Below are 20258 nucleotides of genomic sequence, written 5' to 3'. Positions count from 1 at the left end.
TATGAACACTAAAACAACAATATAACCAAAAAGTTGACCATCCTTGTAGTGGCCCTTTTCCGGATGTCAAAACTGTTGGGTTCTGGGGATGGTCTTCTTTATTTATACTGTATTTCAGTTATCAGGTGACAATCATAGTAACATTATTGTATTTCACTGGATTACGAGGTCTGTTCAAAAAGTTTCGGAACATTTGTAATTTCATGCCAATGGTGTTTTGAAGCAAGATGAGGTAGATGAGGTTGACATCCTAGCAGACTCGTGTGGTTAATGTAACTGCTGGAAGTTTCATTGTTGTATGAATGTTAGTTATTGTTCAGTGATGTATTAAATAAAACATTGTGTCACACAGTTTGCAACTTTTGAGCTGGCAGAGTTAGAGGAACAATGCATCTGCATTAAATTTTATGTGAAACTCAAGAAAACCCGACTGTCCAAGATATTGCTGAAGAATGTACCATATCAGTTAAATCACGTCATGAAATCTTGACACAGCATCTTTGAATGAATCATGTTGCTGCCAAGTTTGTCCCACAGCTCATGAGTTAAGACCAGAAAGACCTTTGTTAAAATTGACAAAATTCCTCCAGCTGTATTAAGGTATTGGTTTTATTGGCAACTAGTTTTGATGTTGTTACATCATCATCTTCAGGCCCGTACTTGTTGACAGCAACCGTATGCATCTAACACTAGTATTCAGTGGTGAGATAGGCATGTTCCATGCAGAAGGCAGGTAGTAAACGATCAGTTACTACCTACCTTTCCCATGGAAGTCGATAAAAAGCTGAAGAATCCCAAAAAGTCCAGCATCATGTAGGAAAATCCAGGATCAATCTCAATGTCATTGTAGTCAGTGAATTTCAGATTTTTCGCGGATCTTCTCGTGAACATAGTCTCGTGTTCAGCCGTGTGCTGGTTCTCTTTGAATTTCCTTGGCCTCTCAATCAATCGACGGTCTCTCCCGGGTTTTCGCGGCATTTTAGTCGCACTTGTCACACGTGTGCTTCACTAAACACTTTTACAGATCCAAAAACGAAATTAAAAAAAAATCGATTTTTTTTAACCAAAATATAGTAAACCTTCCCTTAAGAAGATACTGCTCCTGGGTACAACCTGCCAATTCACTGTTGCTTGCCTGATAGTCACGTATTGCTGTAGCACAGACTTCGTCTCTGAAGAAGGAACTAGCAATTGTGAAAGCTAGGTAATGGGATTCCTACTTTTAAATGAATTATTGGCAATACTTGAAATTTTGTATGCAGAAGGAAATGAGTGGCCAGCTATTTTGTCTCTTTGTAATTTTACAGTTTTTTTCAAGTGAACTGTCCTTTTAATACAATCACTGAATTCTTTTAAATTATGTGCTAAGGTATGTTCTAAGTTGTCAAACTTAATGCACTGATGTTTCTCTGCATTTGTCATCTCCGGGATCTAATAAAAATTGGATGAACATAACGTTACTTCAGATGATCACCTCACAGAAAGGGAAATCATATTGTGACTTTACCACTGTCATATATGACATTCATTTTTATAAGGAACTATATGCAGGAATATCTTCCTGAAAAAAAATATAATCCATATTTATTATGTCTCCAATACATCATTTTTTCACAAGATGCAATTTTTCCATATGAAGTGATCAGAGGAATTGGCTAAAGATTTTTTATTTTATTTTATTTTTTCCCAAAATTATCACACACAAAGGTTCAGAATTTTATAGTGATTGAATGAAGAGTAGACAATAGAGAAAAACAGTTTTCATGCATGAGCAATGCAGTACAAGATCGCACTGGAAGCACCAGAAATGTCTTTCTTTGCCTGCTGGGCATACCTACATCTTCTCATGTAAACTTTAGACTATCTCGTAGTCAATATCATAACTGATTCATCTTCTAGGTTGTGCTGAATCTGAAGAAACTTACTGTAAATTAGCTTATGCACATTAATATATAGACCCACCATCATGGACCTTCATTGTTTTCCATGAAAGCCCACTATCATATCGTAATCTTCCAATAATTATTCATAATTAATCTGATTGACTGAGTGAGGTGATATAGTGATTAGTACACTCGACTCTTATTCGGGAGGGTGACAGCTCAAACCCACGTTGGGCCATCCTGATTTAGGTTTCTTGTGATTTCACTTAATCGCTTCAGGCAAATGCCGGGATGGTTCCTTTGAAAGGTCACAGCCGACTTCCTTCCCCATCCTTTCCTAATCTGATGGGACCAATGACCTCGCTGTTTGGTCTCCTCTCCACCAACCAACCAACCAACCAACCAATCTTAGTCTGAATTTTGGTGCTTTCAAGCAGAATGCAAACAGAAACAGGCTGCAGGCTGTACTTCGTAGAGGATATTGTTACGGTCATGATCAGATCAACAGCATTCATCAGAATTAAATAAAGAAACTTGAGTAGTAATGGAGAATTTCTTTCACTTCCTTGTCCACAAATCATCCCTCCTCCCCTCCCCTCTCCCCCATTTCAGTCTACTGCTCTAAACAATACACCATTCCCCCTGGTGTGTGGAAAGAGGCCCAAGAAATATCCACATCTCCTAGACAGAAAGTGAAGGTGGTACAGTTGTCTTGAAAATAAATCATGGAAGTAGTGAGTTTTGCCACTTTCATTAAATGTGGTCGATAGAAAATGGTAAAACACTGACAGTGAAGTTATTTTGGTGTAAAAGCAACAGCTTATCAAAGAGTAGAGGCAATAACTCATTGACAAGCAAGACTGATGTTTTGGTATATTATTCCAAAGTCTGACAACAGGAAAAGTTCGAGAACTTATGTACCCAAGAGACCCAGCCCGGGGCTGGAAACTTTAGAAGAAAATGATGATGACTCTGAAAGTCTAAGAGTTAAGGCAGATTTGCAAAGGCATATAGCCAAAGAGATGCAATTTGTATGTGCATTTTTTCGTTGTGATATAAACTAGTTACACTTTTAATTGTTTGCCAAGTATGATGGTCTGGATTTGGCTTGTCTCACTAGCCCTTAAAAATCAAGCATCTATAAGAGTTTTACCCATCTTTTATTTTATTTTGCAGGTGATATGCAATTCCAGGATACACCTGTCAAGATAACGCCTAATACACCACAGCTGGCAGATATATATCCTTCTGCTTTCAAGGTTTGTGGTAGTATAACACCTCACCACTTAACAACTGGTGTTGCGGAAAGAGGCCCAAGAAATATCCTCATCTCCAAGAAAGGAAGTGAAAGTGAAAAAATTACCTTGAAGTTAAACCATGGAAGTGGCGAGTTTTGCCACTTTCTTGCCCCTGGAAAATACGAGGCTAGTGTGGAAGTGACAGAAGAGGAGAAACATCGTGGATTACAGTAAGTGTTAATAGAATATAACACACCAAAAAAATGACTATAATGAAGATACAAGCACTGTCCATTAGAAAGGACATAGAACCACATTTATTCACATATCCTATAGATCATACCTGTAATTATAATCCCTTACTGTGAGTGGAACCTGTCAGTATTTTTATCATTCCATCTATGAATAGAATAAAACATAAATGTAGAATACATTTTTGTCAGGTGATTTTGCCAGTATGTTGGGCAACAGCATATGAAATTCACGTTACACAAGCTTTGTATTGATTTTTTGTTGATAATAGTTTGATTCCTAAGTAGACTGACTAATATCTTCTACATCACCACATTTTTACACTTACAAAATCATCCGCACCCTTCCTGTGTTCATTCCAAACTAAACATCCTTCATGGGGAGATGAAATAGACTGTTTAGCAATAGAGAATAACTAAGCTTTTTCAGTTTGTTTAATGTGGTTGCTAAAAAAAATTGTTAAATATGCTTGATAAAAAATAATAAAGTAAAGTAAAGGTAACCACCCACCAAATAGTGGAGGCACATAAACAAACTGAAAATTTTGCTAACTTTAGGACCAATACTTTTCCACGAGCAAGAGTACACAAACACTCTCTCTCTCTCTCTCTCTCTCTCTCTCTCTCTCTCTCTCTCTCTCACACACACACACCCTTCAAGAAGAATGTAATATCCCAGTATTAAAGAAGATAGGTGTGAGTATTACTGAAGCATTATTGCTGTAAGTCATGACCGCAAAATACTTAATTGAATTATTTACAGAAAAATGGAAAGGAAGTAGGAACACACTAAGCAATACTAACCTTATGACTTATCATAGATTATAGAATGAAGAAAGGTAAACCTACATTTATATACAGAAACCAGGCTGCTGTTAGAAGATCAGAGGATGTAAAAGGGAGGCAGTAGCTGAGAAGGGAGAGAGTCAGATTTGTAGCCTAAAATCCATATTGTTCAATTTGTTCGCGGAGAAAGCAGTAATGGAAACCAGGGAGAAATTTGGAAAAGACATTAAATGTTAGGAAAAAGAAATAAAAAGAAAACTTAGTTTGTCGATGGCATGTAATCGTATCTGAGAGAGCACACAACTTGCTAGATGAGGTGAATAGAATGGATAGAGCTGAAAAAAGAGGTTATAAGATGATAAATAAAAATAATACAAGCATAATGGAATGCAATCATCTTAAATAAGGTGATGCAAAGATAATTAAATTAAGGAATGACACTAAAAGTATAATTCTTTGACCAAAATGGCCCCCTTCTGATTCACTTCCTGCAGCATGGGACAACAGAGAACGCCCAACGTTACTCACAAACCTTGACCACCCTTCACCAAGCGATCAAACCAAAATGTCCAGGCAATCTCACCTGTGGGATCATTCTACTCCATGACAATGCAAAGCTTCATACAGTCAACAGAGACACAGCACTCCTGCAGAAATTAAAATGGGAGGTTCTCGGCCACCCTCCATACAATCAGGACCTCTCTTCCTATGAATACGCCGTTTCTGGTCCCCTTAAAAAGGCTCTGAGAGGCAACCAAGTCACCTCGGACTATGAAATCCAGCTGTACATGTGGAACTGGTTAATGTTGAAGCCCTGGGAATTTTATGATGCAGCCATTCACTGCCCACTGTGGTGGGACAAGTGTCTCAACAGCCAGAGTCAATACTTCTAACATACAGATGCTGGTTTCTGTAACTATGCCTCTGGCTCATTTCTTTTTAAACGCCCTTTATAATATTTGAATTTTGCTGTTTGAGAAGCAAATTAACTGACAGCAGCAGAGGTAAAGGAGATATAAAATGTAGACTTGATATTGGAGGAGAAACTTTTTTGAAGAAAAGAAATTTGTTAATGTCAAACATAAATTTAAGTGTTAGAAACTCTTGTCTGAAACTATTTGTCTTGAGTGGACCAATATATTGAAGTGAGACACAGACAACAAACATTACAGGCAAGAAAATAGAAGCTTATAAAATGTGGTGCTACAGAAGATTGATGAAGATTATATGGGCTGAATGTGTAAGTAATGAAGATGTACTGAGTCAAACCAGGGAGAAAAGGAATTTATGATGCTTCGGTGTAAAAGAAGGAATAGATTGATAGGACACGTCCTGAAGTGTTACAGAATAATTTGCTTGGGAATGGGGAAAATTATATAGATGAATTTTGCTATTTGAGAATCAAATTAACTGATAGCAGCAGAGGTAAATAAATTGCAGACTTGCTACTGCTCAACAGTTTCTGCACCCTTTCTTATCACCTCTTCCTAATTAATGTCCACTCACCCTCATTGTGCACTGCTGTGTGCCAACACACCCACTAGTCTTTTCTCCTCCTCTGCTCCTCTCCTCCTCTGCTCCTCTCCTTTTCTGCCCCTGCCCCCCTTCCTAACCCGGAGCATCCTGACAGCACAGAGCATTCTTGTCCTGCCACCTAGGCCGTGCATGCCCCATTAGGCAATACTGACTCCCGCAACTGCAACCTACTATCCCTCCCATTACCATGCCCCACTTTGAATTGCTGCTTCTGCTCGATGTGATACAGTTTCCTTCTGGCTGGAGGTGCTGGAGACAGTGATCGTGTGCATGTGAAGTGTGCTCGTTTGTGTGAATGAGTGAGTGTGTTTCTTTTCCTTTCTGATGAAAGGTTTGACTGTAAGCTCAGTGTGTAAGTCTTTATGCTGTGCCTGTCTGCAACTCAGTTGTGTCATCTTCACGATGAGTAGCAATATATCCTTTACATAACTTTTTTGATATTCCAACGTGGACTTTCCATTGTTTCATTTTTTCTTTGTTATACACAAGATGGACATCCTGACGTAATCAGCTCCTTTCAGCCTCTATGCCCATTTTCAGGATATAAATATGTACATATAACCCAGGAAAATGTACTTAAAGTCCAATTACATGTATACCTGTACACAATTATATCATCTGATCTGAAACTTGTTTAGCAGTAAATAGTGTCTTTCTGCACTCAATCACTTTTGCACACTTTTCATATGTGTTGCATGTGTGCCTCTAGGTCAGAAATCCTTCAGTACCTAATAGAAGTAGTCAATACAGGAAATTTGGAATTAAAATACACTAGAGCTAAAATTATATATGGTCAGCACATATAAATTAAAAATGAAGTGATAGAACCACTTGATAAACTTTTGTATTTAGGACAGCTAAAGATAATCACTGGAAAGACAGGAAAAGAAATAAACAGAAAATCATAAGATGTGTGGAGATAGCAATATTTTGTTGTAACTAGAGTATTCAAAATTAAACTGCCAATGTTTACGCATTGGAAGGTTTATAATCAAACTTACATCAATGACACGTGGATTTTCATTATGAAAGCCATTCAAAAACTGATTTTTGCTCAACAAGCAGTTGGGTGAATTGCTAGGACGATATGAAAGGACCAAGAAGACAATATAATGGAAGGTGAGCAGAGAAAGCATCAAGAAGCATCAAGAATGTGTACAGCTGCAGCATGTTATGCAAAACAACTCTGGGGCCCTACAATTAGTTGAAATTTTAAATTGATGATGCTTACAGGAATTAATAAAGTAGAAACCTCTTGCTAACAAGTTACTGATGGCTGAGAATCAGTTGCCAGCATCTATTTTGAACTGTTTTACTACACAGGTTGGATAAGCCATTGGATATTATTGATGATTCTGGTCACTGAATATTATGGTGCAGCAGGAGAGCATGTAATTGCCAAAGTCATAACATTATTTAAACACTTTACACCCAAAAAATTGGCAGCAAGAAATAATGCCCTGAGAAAATTGGTGTACAGCAAATGTGATGCAAACTTTCCTGTTCTTGAAACAACAGCTAATGGTCTTTAATTCTCTCCAGCCGAATATGCCTACACATCTGGAACAGATCTGCAATACAAAGAAAGTAAATGCCACACTAAATAAAACATGTTGCACCGTAAGTGGTTGCATAAATGTCACACTACTGAACAAAGTTAAACAATGGAATGTCCAGAATGGAATAATGACAATGTTATAAAAAGGGTAGATTACTACTCACTATATAGCAGACATGCTGAGTTGCAAACAGGCACAACAAAAAGGACTGTCAATCAAGTAAACTCTCAGTCAAAAATGCCTTTATCGGAATTAGACAACAAACACAAACACACACACGCATGCATGCAAATGCAACTCTCACACCCATGACCACAGTCTCTGGCCGTCGAGACCAGACTCCGAGCAACAGCATTTGATGGGAGAAGCTCTCTGGATGTTGGGGGTAAGGAGGAGGCTGGGACAGGGAGGGGGAGGGGGAGAGACAATAAAGTGCTGCTGTGGGAGCATACAGGGACAAGATGGTAGGACAGTTAGGTGTTGTCGGGAGGTTAAATGGAGGGGGCAGTTGGGAGGGGGGGGGGGAGGGAGGGGCGGTGGTAAAAGAGAGAAGTGAAGAGAATGTGGGTGCATTAATGGAATAGAGGGCTGTGTAGTGTAGTGTAGTGTAAACAGAGAAGGAAATAGGTGTGTGCATGACAAAGACTAATGCAGGTTGAGACCAGGAGGGTTACGGAACATAGGGTACACTGTAAGGAGAGGTCCCACCCATGCAATTCAGAAAAGCAGGTATTGGTAGGAAGGATCCAAATGGCACAGTCTGCGAAGCAGCCATTAAAATGGAGAATGTTGTGCCGGGCAGTGTGCTTAGCAGCTGTGTGATCCAGTTTGTCAGTGGCCATTCATGCAAACAAACAGCTTGTTGGTTGTCATGCCCACATAGAACACAACACAATAGTTGCGAGATATGAGCCATGAGGCAAGGGGTTGGGAGTGGGAGTTGTGTAGGGATGGATGAGGACACTGTGAATTTTCGGTGGATGGTGGAATACCACAGTGGGAGAAGTGGGAAGCATAGTGGGTAGGACATTCCTCATGGCTGTTGCATCTGTAGTGATGAGAAATCTCTCTTGAAATACACCAAGGGTCTCACTGAGGCATTCGTGGACCATAATTACCATCCCAACCTTGTACAGAAATAGATGTCCCTGGTCCCTCACCTTTGAAGTCCCACCGCCTAGTCACAGACGAGCATTCCCCTTGTGATCCAGTTTCACCGAGTACTGAGAGAACTAAATCATATTCTGTTTGCTTCTCATCATGCTCTGATAAGAGGAATGGCCTATCCACTATCCTTCCCATTCCTCTCACATTGGTATTCCATCGCCTGCCGAACCTATACAGTATCCTCACCCATCCCTACACAACTCCTGCTCCCTATCCTGTGTCTCATGGCTCATATCCCTGTAATAGACCTAGATGCACGACCTGTTCCATACATCCTCCCACCACCAGCTACTCTATTCTGGTCACGAACATCACCTATCATATCAGAGGTAGGACAACCAACAAGCTGTCTGTCCACATGAATGGTCACCAACAAACTGTGGCCAAGAAACAGCTGGACCACTCCATTGCTGAGCAAGCCACCTAACATGACGTTTTTGATATCTACATCTACATTCATACTCCGCAAGCCACCTGACGGTGTGTGGCGAAGGGTCTACCTTGCTTTCTCTTCCTTCCTGTGTGTCACTTGTCGCCATTCAAACTGCATGATGCAGTGATTGCTTCACAGGCTGTGCCATCGGGATCCTTCCTAGCAACTCGTGCTTTTCTGAATTACGCATGTGGGAACTCTTCCTATTGTGTGACAACTCTCCCTGTAGCATGACCTACTTTCAAGTAGCCCTCCTGGTCTCAACCTTCGTTAGTTGTTGTCCTACATCCAGCTACCCCCTCGCCCGTTTACACTCTGACACCACACAATCCTCTGTTCCACCAATGTACCCACAGTCTATTTACTCCTCTCATTTTGTGCTGCCCATCCGCCCCCTCTCCCCCCCCCCCCCCCCCAAACCCACACGCCCCTCTCTCTTCCTGTCCTCTGTATAACGTTCCGACTTCATGTAGCCTCTCTCTCTCTCTCTCTCTCTCTCTCTCTCTCTCTCCCTCTCCTTATCCATGTATTCTCCCACAAGTAGCCCTTTACCTCACCTCTATCCTGCTAATCATCCCCTTCTCTTCCTCAGCCTCCTCCTCACCCCATCAAAAAACCTCTTTGTTGTGCCTATCTGTGACTCATCCTCTCCGCTACGTGGTGATTATTAATCTATCCTTTCCATAATATTGCATTATTCCTTCCTTGATTTTCAGTTGTTTGATTTTGCCTAAAGGCTTTTCTTCCATCCGGTAAACCAGTGCTGGTTTCCTTTGTTACTACTTTTTCCCTTTGTTACTAATTTTCTAAAGCACTATACTTGGTGTCTACTTTGCTTTCTCTTCTTTCCTGTGTGTCACTTGTCGCCATTCAAACTGCATCACATGTTCAACTTATGACCCACACTGTATCGACCATCTGCGCACAGCAGATGGCTACAAGACCGCACTGATTGTTGGTGCTGCATCTCATGTCCCACATTACGCCCGCCGGTATCATTAATCCTAGACCTTCAAATCGATCACTCTGCATCACTCTTGCATATTTTAGCATGTTATTTTCCGCACCTTCCTGGACCACACAAACTTGTACCTCATACTACCATTTCCTCCCCAACCCCCACTCTTTCTTCTCTCTTATTCCACGTCACATATACTAACCTCACCCAATCTAGTCACACCTGCTGCCTCTTTCTTTACTCTTATCCACCCACAGACTTGCAACCCACATTACACTCTTTTTATTTATTTTTTCTTTGATCTCAGTATGTTTTCATGTCGATTTCAGTTGGTTTTCACTCTAGATCTACTTCATCAGATTTCATCTTGTTTCCCCATATTTCATATGTGATTTTTTCCCACATACTTTGATGTATTTTTGTGAACTTTTTGCGTGTTATATATGTATTTTTAGATGTTTTATCCTCCACAAAGAATCCTTGCTCTTTCCATCAGAGTCAATACAGAAAAGTTTCATTATCCCTAGCCATAACCATGTGCCACATACTGTTCATGCGTTGTTACTTGGCTCATGGAATCCCCCCCCCCCCCCCCAAATGACCTTACCATCAAATTACCCCTCTCCGGCTGCGACCTTTCCTTCCACAATGACCTCCATCTGTTCAGATTCTTCCTCACCAACAAAGTCCTGCAAAATCACGCCAATCAGGCTCATGCAATACCTCCTCTCCATCTGTAAAATTTTCTTGCTATGCGATCCGAAACTCCTGTATCCCATATCACACCCTGACTCTTGCTCTCCAGGAGTGTACACAGTGCCACCTCAATAAACTCTCCAACCTGTTCGCTTCTTACTCCTGCCTTGGACTACCACTATCCACCACCTCTACAACCACCTCTAAATCTCCCCCACATACCCTTATAGGTGACAGACCCCGCCATGCAGACCTACAAAGTTTACCCCACCCTCAAAAACGCCTCCCACCACCATACAGAATACAGGACCTAGCCAGACCTGAAACATGCCGTAGCCCCACAGAAATATCAGTCCTTTCATGCAGGACTTGTTAAAGACCTTCTCTCCTTCCCCCAGTCCCTACAGTGGAAACACTTTTTCGTAACCTGCTCTACAAGTCAGGCCCAACCAAAGACCAATGTTGAACCCTGCCGCACTTAGTTCACTCCTCCTCCCAACTGTGATCCAGCCTAACTGCCCCCAAATCACCCCCTGTTAACTCCCCAGAATTCTTTAACCTCAAACCTTGGTGTACCGATGTATGCAAAACTCCAATTTGGATGCGACAAATTGACATTGTGGTGAACAGCATATACCAACTGCGAGAATAAGATGTTCCATGATATAAACGCATCTCTGTGTCTTACTGAACCAAAGATTTGTTTTATGGACTCTTTGTGAAGAAAATGGAGAGATTGGATGTGTGAGAGGAGACTGGAGAGAGAGAGAGAGAGAGAGAGAGAGAGAGAGAGAGAGAGAAATTATGTATTGTCATGAGATGCCGTTATGGTATGTAGTAAATGTTCAAATAGTTTTTTGCACAAAATACATTCCAATAACTAACATTGAGTACTCCAGTTATGTATATCTCCATACCGAAATTAATTATCATGGTACCGATATTATGAGACAAGGATCGTTCAGAGGTGAAGTTTGGAAAGATAGTGCGAACCTGCATTTTCTGCAATCGAGATTTGTCTTGATATTATCTCTCAATTAATAAACTTTAACTTGCTAAATAGTTGGACCTATCATCCAGACTCATCAAGCAAAATAGCGCACAGTTGTGCCAAGCGATCTGTGTAGCGAGTAAAGGTTTTAGAGATTTCAGGTGGAGCAGATAACAACGAGTAATTTCTTTAAGATCGCCACTGCGGAATACAGCTCTCGCTCTCCTGTGGTATTTAAACTGAAATATTTATATTTTCCGGGGTCTCAGGAGAGTAAAGATAAAAGGAAATAAAATTTAGCTAAACCAACTAAAACCAATAACTATAACAATAATTAAAATAAAATTACACATAAAGAATATTTATTTATAATAATAAATAAATAAATAAAGAATATTTTTAACTAACTGAGCCATAATAATATATTTAAATCTGAAAAAAAGGCAATCCACCTTCTGAAAACGTATCCCAACCTTATAATGCTACCTGTTGACAGAGGCTCCACCACTGTTGTTTTGAACTGCAAAGATTAACTCTCAGAAGGACTCTGCCAGCTGCCAGATTCATCCACCTACAAATCCTGCCACGATGATCCCATTCCAGAAATCAGGCAAGATTTCCAGTCTCTCCCAAAATCCTTAGGCTCATCTCAGAATCTATCCCTAGAGTGGCTGTGTACTGATAATGTTGTGCATAAAATAAGTTAGTTTGATAGTTTAATGAGCTTAAGCTAAATATATTCTTAGTTAGTTAGTTATATTACTTGTTCCATGGATCATGAACACGATTCTTTCGTAATGATGTGGAACGTGTCAAAGTACACAAGATTCATTTATCCCAAATAATCATTGTTAGTCTTATATACGGTACAATTGTTAATGCTTACTGTATTTCTTTGGCCTATGTCTAAAAATTCATCTATGGAGTAGAAGGAGTTGTCATTCAGGAATTCCCTTAACTTACTTTTGAATGCCGATTGGTTGTCTGTCAGACTTTTGATATTGTTTGGCAATTGACCAAAAATCTTTGTGGCAGTATAATTCACCCCCTTTTGTGCCAATGTCAAATTCAATGAACGGTAGTGAAGGTCACCCTGTCTCCTAGTATTGTAGCTGTGGACTGTGCTATTAATTCTGAAGTGATCTGGGTTACTAACAACAAATTTCATTAGGCTGTATATATATTGTGAAGCTACTGGCAATATCCCTAATTCTTTAAATAATTGTCTACAAGATGATCTGGGATGAGCCCCAGACATTATTCTGATAACACATTTTTGTGCAATAAATACCTTCTTTCTTAGTGATGAATTGCCCCAAAAGATGATTCCGTAAGAAAGCAACAAATGAAAATATGCATGGTAAGCTAACTTACTGATGTGCTTGTCTCCAAAATTTGCAATGACACTAATAGCATAGGTAGCTGAGCTCAATCGTTTCAGTAGATTATCAATGTGTGTCTTCCAGTTTAAATTCTGATCAATACAGACACCCAGAAATTTTGAACAATCTGCTTTAGCTAAAGATTTTCCCCCACACTCTATATTTATTTCCGGTGGTATGCCTTTCCCTGTACTGAACTGTATGTACAGTGTTTTTTCAAAGTTCAATGAAAGTCCATTTGCGGAAAACCACCTAATAACTCTTTGAAAAACATTATTTGCATTTTCCTCAGCTGATTCTTGCTTTTTAGGCTTGATTACAATACTTGTGTCATCTGCAAAGAGAACCAAGCTTGCATCTTGATGAATATAATTAGGCAAGTCATTGACATATATTAAAAACAATAAAGGCCCCGATATAGAACCCTGTGGTACCCCATTCTTGATACATCCCCAGTCTGAATAATCTGATGCCCTTTGTGTACTATGTGGGTTTACTGTTTCAACCTTCTGCATTCTACCAGTTAAATATGAAGTGAACCATCTGTGTACTGAACCATTCATTCCATAGTACTTCAGCTTATCTAAGAGGATTTCATGATCCACACAATCAAAAGCCTTAGAGAGATCACAGAAAATCCCAATTGGTGATGTTCTACTATCCAGAGCATTTAAAATTTGATCAGTGAAAGCGTGTATAGCACTATCTGTTGAAACACCTTTCTGAAAACCGAACTGACATTTTGTTAAAACGTTATTCCCACTAATGTGTAAAGTTACTCTTGAGTACATTACTTTTTCAAACACTTTTGAGAAGGATGTCAGAAGTGAAATAGGACGATAATTGTTGACGTCTGTCTTGTCACCTTTTTTATACAAGGGTTTAACTATGGCATATTTCAATCTGTCAGGAAATATTCCCTGATTCAGTGAGCTATTACGTATGTGGCTAAGAACTCGACTTATCAGGTGTGGACAAGATTTTAGTATTCTATTGGAGATACCATCAGTTCCATGTGAGTTTTTATTCTTAAGTTAATTTATTATTTTCTTAATTTCAGACGGTGAGGTGGGTAGGATTTCAATTTCATTTGTTTGCACCGGGAATGCCTCTTTCCAATAGAGTTGTGCCCTATCTGGTGAGCAGCTGGTGCCTATATTTTCCACTACATTTATAAAATGATTATTAAAAATATTTTCAACCTGTGATTTTTCATTTATAAGCTTTTCATTGTGCTTAACAGTAATACTGTTGTCCTGTGACCTTGGTTGCCCTGTTTCCCTTTTAACTATATTCCATATTGTTTTAACTTTTTCATCAGAGGTGCTAATCTCAGACTTGATACACATACTTCTGGATTTTTTTATAACTTTCCTTAATATATTACAATATTTCTTATAATGGTTGAGCTTTTCTTCATCTAGACTTATTCTAGTGTCTTGGTATAGTTCCCATTTCCGGCTACAAGAAATTTTAATCCCTTTAGTCAGCCATGGTTTTTTATCAAGTTTATTTGAATTATGATTCACTAATTTCTTAGGAAAACTGTTTTCAAATATACCCACAAGTTTATCATGGAATAAGTTAAATTTAACATTTGCATCAGGTTCCCGATAAACATCCTCCCAGTGTACCCTTTTCAAGCTTTCCTTAAATTGTTGAATTGTTATATGGTTAATATATGATAAGTACATGTTGATTAATAATTGTTCTCTGTATGTAACTAAAAGTACAGCGATCTGCTGAAAGAACAGGGACATATTGTGTTTTGTAACTAACTCGTGCACAATGGCCGGACCAGTTCGGAAAATTTGAATACTATTTACGAAATAAGTGAGGGGGAAGTGTGAATAAACTGTGTTCCTGTAACAAAACAGCAAGAAAAGGTGTGAGTTGTGCAAAGTAGAAGAGGAAATTCCATTACTTGTGTGTAAATGCAACAAATAGAGTGAAAAGCTGGAAATGCAGTGATTGTTTTCGTACTGAATGTGACAATATGGCCGAAATTAAAACAGACCCATTAAAAACTTGTGTGTGCAAAAAGTTAAAGAATGAAGTCAGAATAGTAAGAAAGGAACTTAAGTATTCAAAAACAATTATATGTGTACTAACAAATGAACTACACATGCGAAAATCAGCCAAGAAAGAAATGTGTAAAAACTACATATTCGAGGTGTCCAACATAAAGCATGATTTATAACACAGAACGCAGTTTTGAAAAGAAAGCAATCTAAGGGTGCAGCAATGAAAAGGCAAACCTTTGCTCATGAGAGTGAGTCAGTGAGTAGGTGACCCAAAATATTTGTTGCCTCTGATAGCCATGGCAGAGACTGTGGGAGAAACACTTTAAATTTAGCTTCAAATGAATAGGACGTTGAAGAAAAGGTGATACCAGGTGCCGCCACTAGGGTAATATTTAAAAAATGCAATGATCTGCATAAGCTGACAAATGAAGATTTTGCAGTTATGTGGAGAGTGGCTAAAGACAGCAAAGAATGAAGCCAACTTGGCAATTTCTTCACCACAAAAAGCCTTGTCAGCATTACAAAATACAAATGTGATTGTAGTGGGAGTATCACACAGGTTGATCTGCCTGAATTGTCTTGTGTAAACCAAGAAATTCAATCCACAAACATACAAACAAAATACTTGTAGGAACGAGGACTATATACAGCACATGGACAGTACCTAAATGCAACTGCTAAAGAACTAATTGCCACAAGGATTTATATGAATCAGTGGAAACAAGCAGGGAAGTGTACAAAACAGCAATAGAACTTATAAATGGAAGGATGCTGCAGACTCAGATAAAGAATCAGTGAAAATTTTTACTGACGCAACTCCAGCACAAATAACAGCAGAATCCTTAAAAGTGAAGTCTGAATGTGTGGAGAGGACAGTTACTCAAGAAATAAACATACCCAAGAGATCAGTGCAAAAGTTAGAATAAGCAGCAAATGATGTGGCAGAAAAGAAGACACCATATAAGAAGAGAGACCTACTTTCAAAAAGAAGAATAGCAACTCGAGCCCAAGGAGTGAGAATACCTACAGGTGGAATACGACAGTCAACCCGAAGAAAAAAACCACAACCAAGGGACCAGGATTTTTGGTGGGATCAGCAGTGGTTTCACAGAAGGAAGCAGTTAACAAAGTTTTACTTATATTGTGTGACCTAAGCAAATCTTTCGATTGCATTGCTGTTGACGTACTACTTGGGAAATTAGAGTATGGGATGTGACGGAACACTTTAGCTGTGATAAATTCATACTTAAGTAACCGAAAACCATTTGTTTCTGTCAGAAATGTAAATTCTTCCGTACTGGAAATCAGCACAGGGGTCTATCCTTGGACCCTTCTTCTTCATTATAGCTATTAATGATTTGCCTAAAAACATAGTCCACCCTGTTGTATGTTATGCTGACAATACAACACTACTTACCACACATCAGAACATTTCAGATCTGAATAACCTAACAAAAGAAACACCTGATAAAACCCAACAACTTTTAATAGGAATTTCAAATAAGGTAGGTAATAAGTCAGTAAATTCTTAGGTATTCGCATTGACTCAAAACTCTGTTGGGAGGAACATGTCAATCACGTATGTGAAAAAATATCTCGGGAGGCATATCATCTGTTGAACCTAAGGGAGGTAGTGAGCTTGGAGTACCTTAGGGGGACATACTTTGGGCTATTCCAGTCACATATTTCATATGGTCTGATTATATGGGGGCACTCCTCTCACATCAAGAACATCTTGAAATTACAAAAAAAAAGTCTTATGTATAATATATAAAAGAGGTCATCGGGAGCACTGTAGTCCTCTTTTCCAGACTCAGAATACTCACAATTATAAATTTATACATCTATGTGACTGTACTCTATATTCAAAATAATATTTCAGAATTTATTGCCAGAGGGGGAAATACATGAACACAACACCAGGGCTAAGGGTAATCTTGACATACCATCCCACAGATCAGCAAGAACAGGAAATTACCACAAAGTAAACCCACGCAAAATGTTTAGTGAACTGCCAATTCGTGTTCAGTCTATGGATATAATTTTTTTTTTTTTTAAAGTGGTACTGCTGGCTGTCAGATCATCCATTCTATGACATTAAAGAATTCTTTGAGATGCCTGAGGAGGATATTAGCAGTTAAAAATTGTCTGTAGTTAAACATATTATTGTGTGCTGTGGTTAATCGTGTGTAATTACATAGTGTGTACAATACACAATACAATACTATATTATATTATAGCATAGCTTATTGCATTAACTTTTAGAAACTATTCTAGTGTAATTTGGTACCCTGCGTTGCTTTAAATGTATTCTATAATGTACTGACTCTAGTTTATTTTATTATTATGTATGTACTACTACATCTTGTATGATGAAGCCAATATCATTGTAAAATAATCTATGGTGAATAAAATTCTTTATTCTTGAGTCCATCTCTCTCCTCACCCCTACCACTCCCTACACTCCTGCCTTTGCATGCTTCCTAAAGTCATAAACCCAACCACCCAGGGTGACCCATTGTGGCCAGTTACTGTACCCTCATTGAGAGAATCACTGCTTTCGTAGACCAACACCTTCAGTCTATTAACCAGAACCTACCCTCCTATATAGAAGATATCAACCATTTCTTCCACAGACTCTCCGCAGTTCCTGTTCTGTTATCACATGGTGTCTACTCACCACTATTGATGCCACCACCCTTTGCGCTAATATCCACAATGCCCATGGCTTTATTGTTATTAAACACTGCCTTTCCCAATGCCCAATGGGTTCCAAATCAACAACTTCCTTCCTAGTCACCATCACCAACTACATCCTTACCCACAATTACTTCTCCTTTGAAGAGATCACCTACAAACAAATCGAGAGTACGGTTATGGGCAACCACACGGGACATCTTATACAAACCTATTCACGGGCTTCTAGAAGAATCTTTTCTAACCACCCAGAATCCAAAACCCTTCACCAGGTTCAGATTCATTAATGACGTCTTCATGTTGAGTGCTATTGACTAATAATTTCAAATTGACACCATATTTCTAGATTTCCAGAAGGCTTTTGACATTGTACCACACAGGCGGCTTATAGTGGAGTTGCTTGCTTGAATATTGTTTCGGTTATATGAGTGGATTCGTGTTTTTCTGTCAGAGAAGTCACAGTTCGTAGTAATTGGCGGAAAGTCATCGAGTACAACAAATGTGGTTTCTAGCATTCCCCAAGGTAGTGTTATATGCTCTTTGCTGTTCCTTATCTATATAAACAATTTAGGAAACAATCTGAACAGTCGTCTTAGGTTGTTTGCAGATGGTGCTAGTAAAGTCATCAAAAGATCAAAACAAATTGCAAAATGATTCACAAAAGATATCTGTATGGCAGTTGGCCCTAAATAACGAAAAGTGTGAGGTCATTCACATGAGTACTAAATGGTATCTGTTAAACTTCGATTACACAATAAATCAGTCAAATCTAAATGCCATAAATTCAACTAAATACCTAGGAATTACAATTACGAACAACTTAAATTGGGTGGAACATATAGAAGATGTTGTGGGGGAAGGTTAACCCAAAACTGCATTTTATTGGAAGGACACTAAGAAAATCTATCAGATCTACTAAAGAGACTGCCTACACTATGCTTGTTTGTCCTATTTTAGAATGCTGCTGTGCAGTGTAGGATCTTTACCAAATAGGATTAACGGAGTACACCAAGAAAGTTCAAAAAAGGGCAGCACGTTCTGTATTATCGCAAAATATGGGAGAGAGTGTCACTGAAATGAAACAGGATTTGGTTGGACATCATTGAGACAGAGGCATTTTTCATTGTGGCAGAATCTTCTCAGGAAATTTCAATCATCAATTTTCTCCTACGAATGCAAAAATATTTTATTGACGCCTGCCTACATAGGGAGAAACGATATTATTAATAAAATACGGGAAATCAGAGCTTGCACAGAAAGATATAGGTGTTCATTCTTTCTGTGCACTGTACAAGATTGAATTAATAGAGATTTATTGTGAATGTGGGTCGGTGAACCCTCTGCCAGGCACTTAAGTGTGATTTGCAAAGTATCCATGTAGATGTAGACATAGATCTGGGTTGAGGATGAGGACACACTATCCACATTCCTCCAGAATCTCAACACCTTCTCGCCCATTCATTTCATATGGTCCTACCCAACACAACAAGCCACTTTTGTCGATGTTGACTCCCCCTCAAAGATGGCTACATCAATACCTCCATCCATATCAAATCTACCGACCACCAGCAATACCTCAATTTCGACAGGTGCCACCTATTCTGTACCAAGAAGTCCCTTCCACACAGCCTAGCCACCCATGTCTGTCGCATATGTAATCATAAACAGTCTCCATCAAAATACACCAAGGGTCTCACTGAGGCCTTCACAGACAGTATTTATCCTCTCAACCTTGTATAGAAACTGGTCTCCTGTGCCTTTCTCTCAATTCACCCACCACCTCGCAATGTTCCACCGTCCAGCCACAGAGGAGTTCCCCTCAAGACTCACGACCACCCAGGACTGGAGCAACTGAATCATATTCTCCTCCAGAGTTTCTGGTTACCTCGCACTGTTTCCTGGTGTGAGGGATGTCTTACCCACTATCCTTCTCACCCCTCCCACACTGGTATTCCACAACCCACGGAATCTACATAGTATTCTTGTCCATCCCTACACCTGTCCTTTTTTCCGCCTAAGGTAAGTCTTTCCGCTCCCGGGATTGGAATGACTCCTTACCCTCTCCCTTAAAACCCACATCCTTTCGTCTTTCCTTCTCCTTCCCTCTTTCCTGAAGAAGCAACCATTGGTTGCGAAAGCTAGAATTTTGTGTGTATGTTTGTGTTTGTTTGTGTGTCTATCGACCTGCCAGCGCTTTTGTTTGGTAAGTCACATCATCTTTGTTTTTAGATATATTTTTCCCACGTGGAATGTTTCCCTCAGACAATATTGTAATCCAGATGTAAAGATAGATACAAAATTTAAAATAATAATAATGTTCAATGAACTAGCGGCATTATCGCTGGTGTTCGTTCTTTTTATAGGTTTGCTCCAGTTGTTCATACATTTGAAATCACTGATCACCCAGTTTTGTCAGGTATTGTGTTTTCACAATTGAAAGTGCAGCTCTCAGGAGAATTGCTGTGTTTGAATCCCGGTAATGACTGTGGGGATATACCAGTTGTTTTGAACACTATACCTCCGGATAATGATAATACCAAAATACCTGTTGGGATAACAGTTGCACGAGGTATGTAGACACTCATGTTCATTTCTTATCAAAGAAGAATAACAATTTTACCATTTAGTGTAAAATATTTAAAGTTTTTTAGATCCAT

At 39.1% G+C, this 20258-nt stretch overlaps 1 protein-coding gene across 1 annotated transcript in view; it reads left to right on the top strand.

Moving 5' to 3' along the window:
• LOC126351630 (nodal modulator 3) overlaps positions 1-20258 on the top strand; it is a 161093-nt gene that overhangs the window by 82374 nt on the left and 58461 nt on the right. Inside the window, exons 7-8 of the mRNA XM_050002621.1 lie at positions 3060-3351; positions 19965-20170. Of these exons, the coding sequence (XP_049858578.1) occupies positions 3060-3351; positions 19965-20170 (498 nt within the window). The remainder of the gene's footprint in view (positions 1-3059; positions 3352-19964; positions 20171-20258) is intronic.

This window comes from Schistocerca gregaria, chromosome 1 (genome assembly GCF_023897955.1).
Source record: "Schistocerca gregaria isolate iqSchGreg1 chromosome 1, iqSchGreg1.2, whole genome shotgun sequence".
In the NCBI taxonomy this organism is placed as follows: Eukaryota; Metazoa; Arthropoda; class Insecta; order Orthoptera; family Acrididae; genus Schistocerca; species Schistocerca gregaria.
Note: the sequence above shows the minus strand (reverse complement) of the source record. Positions and strands in the feature narration are given on the sequence as shown.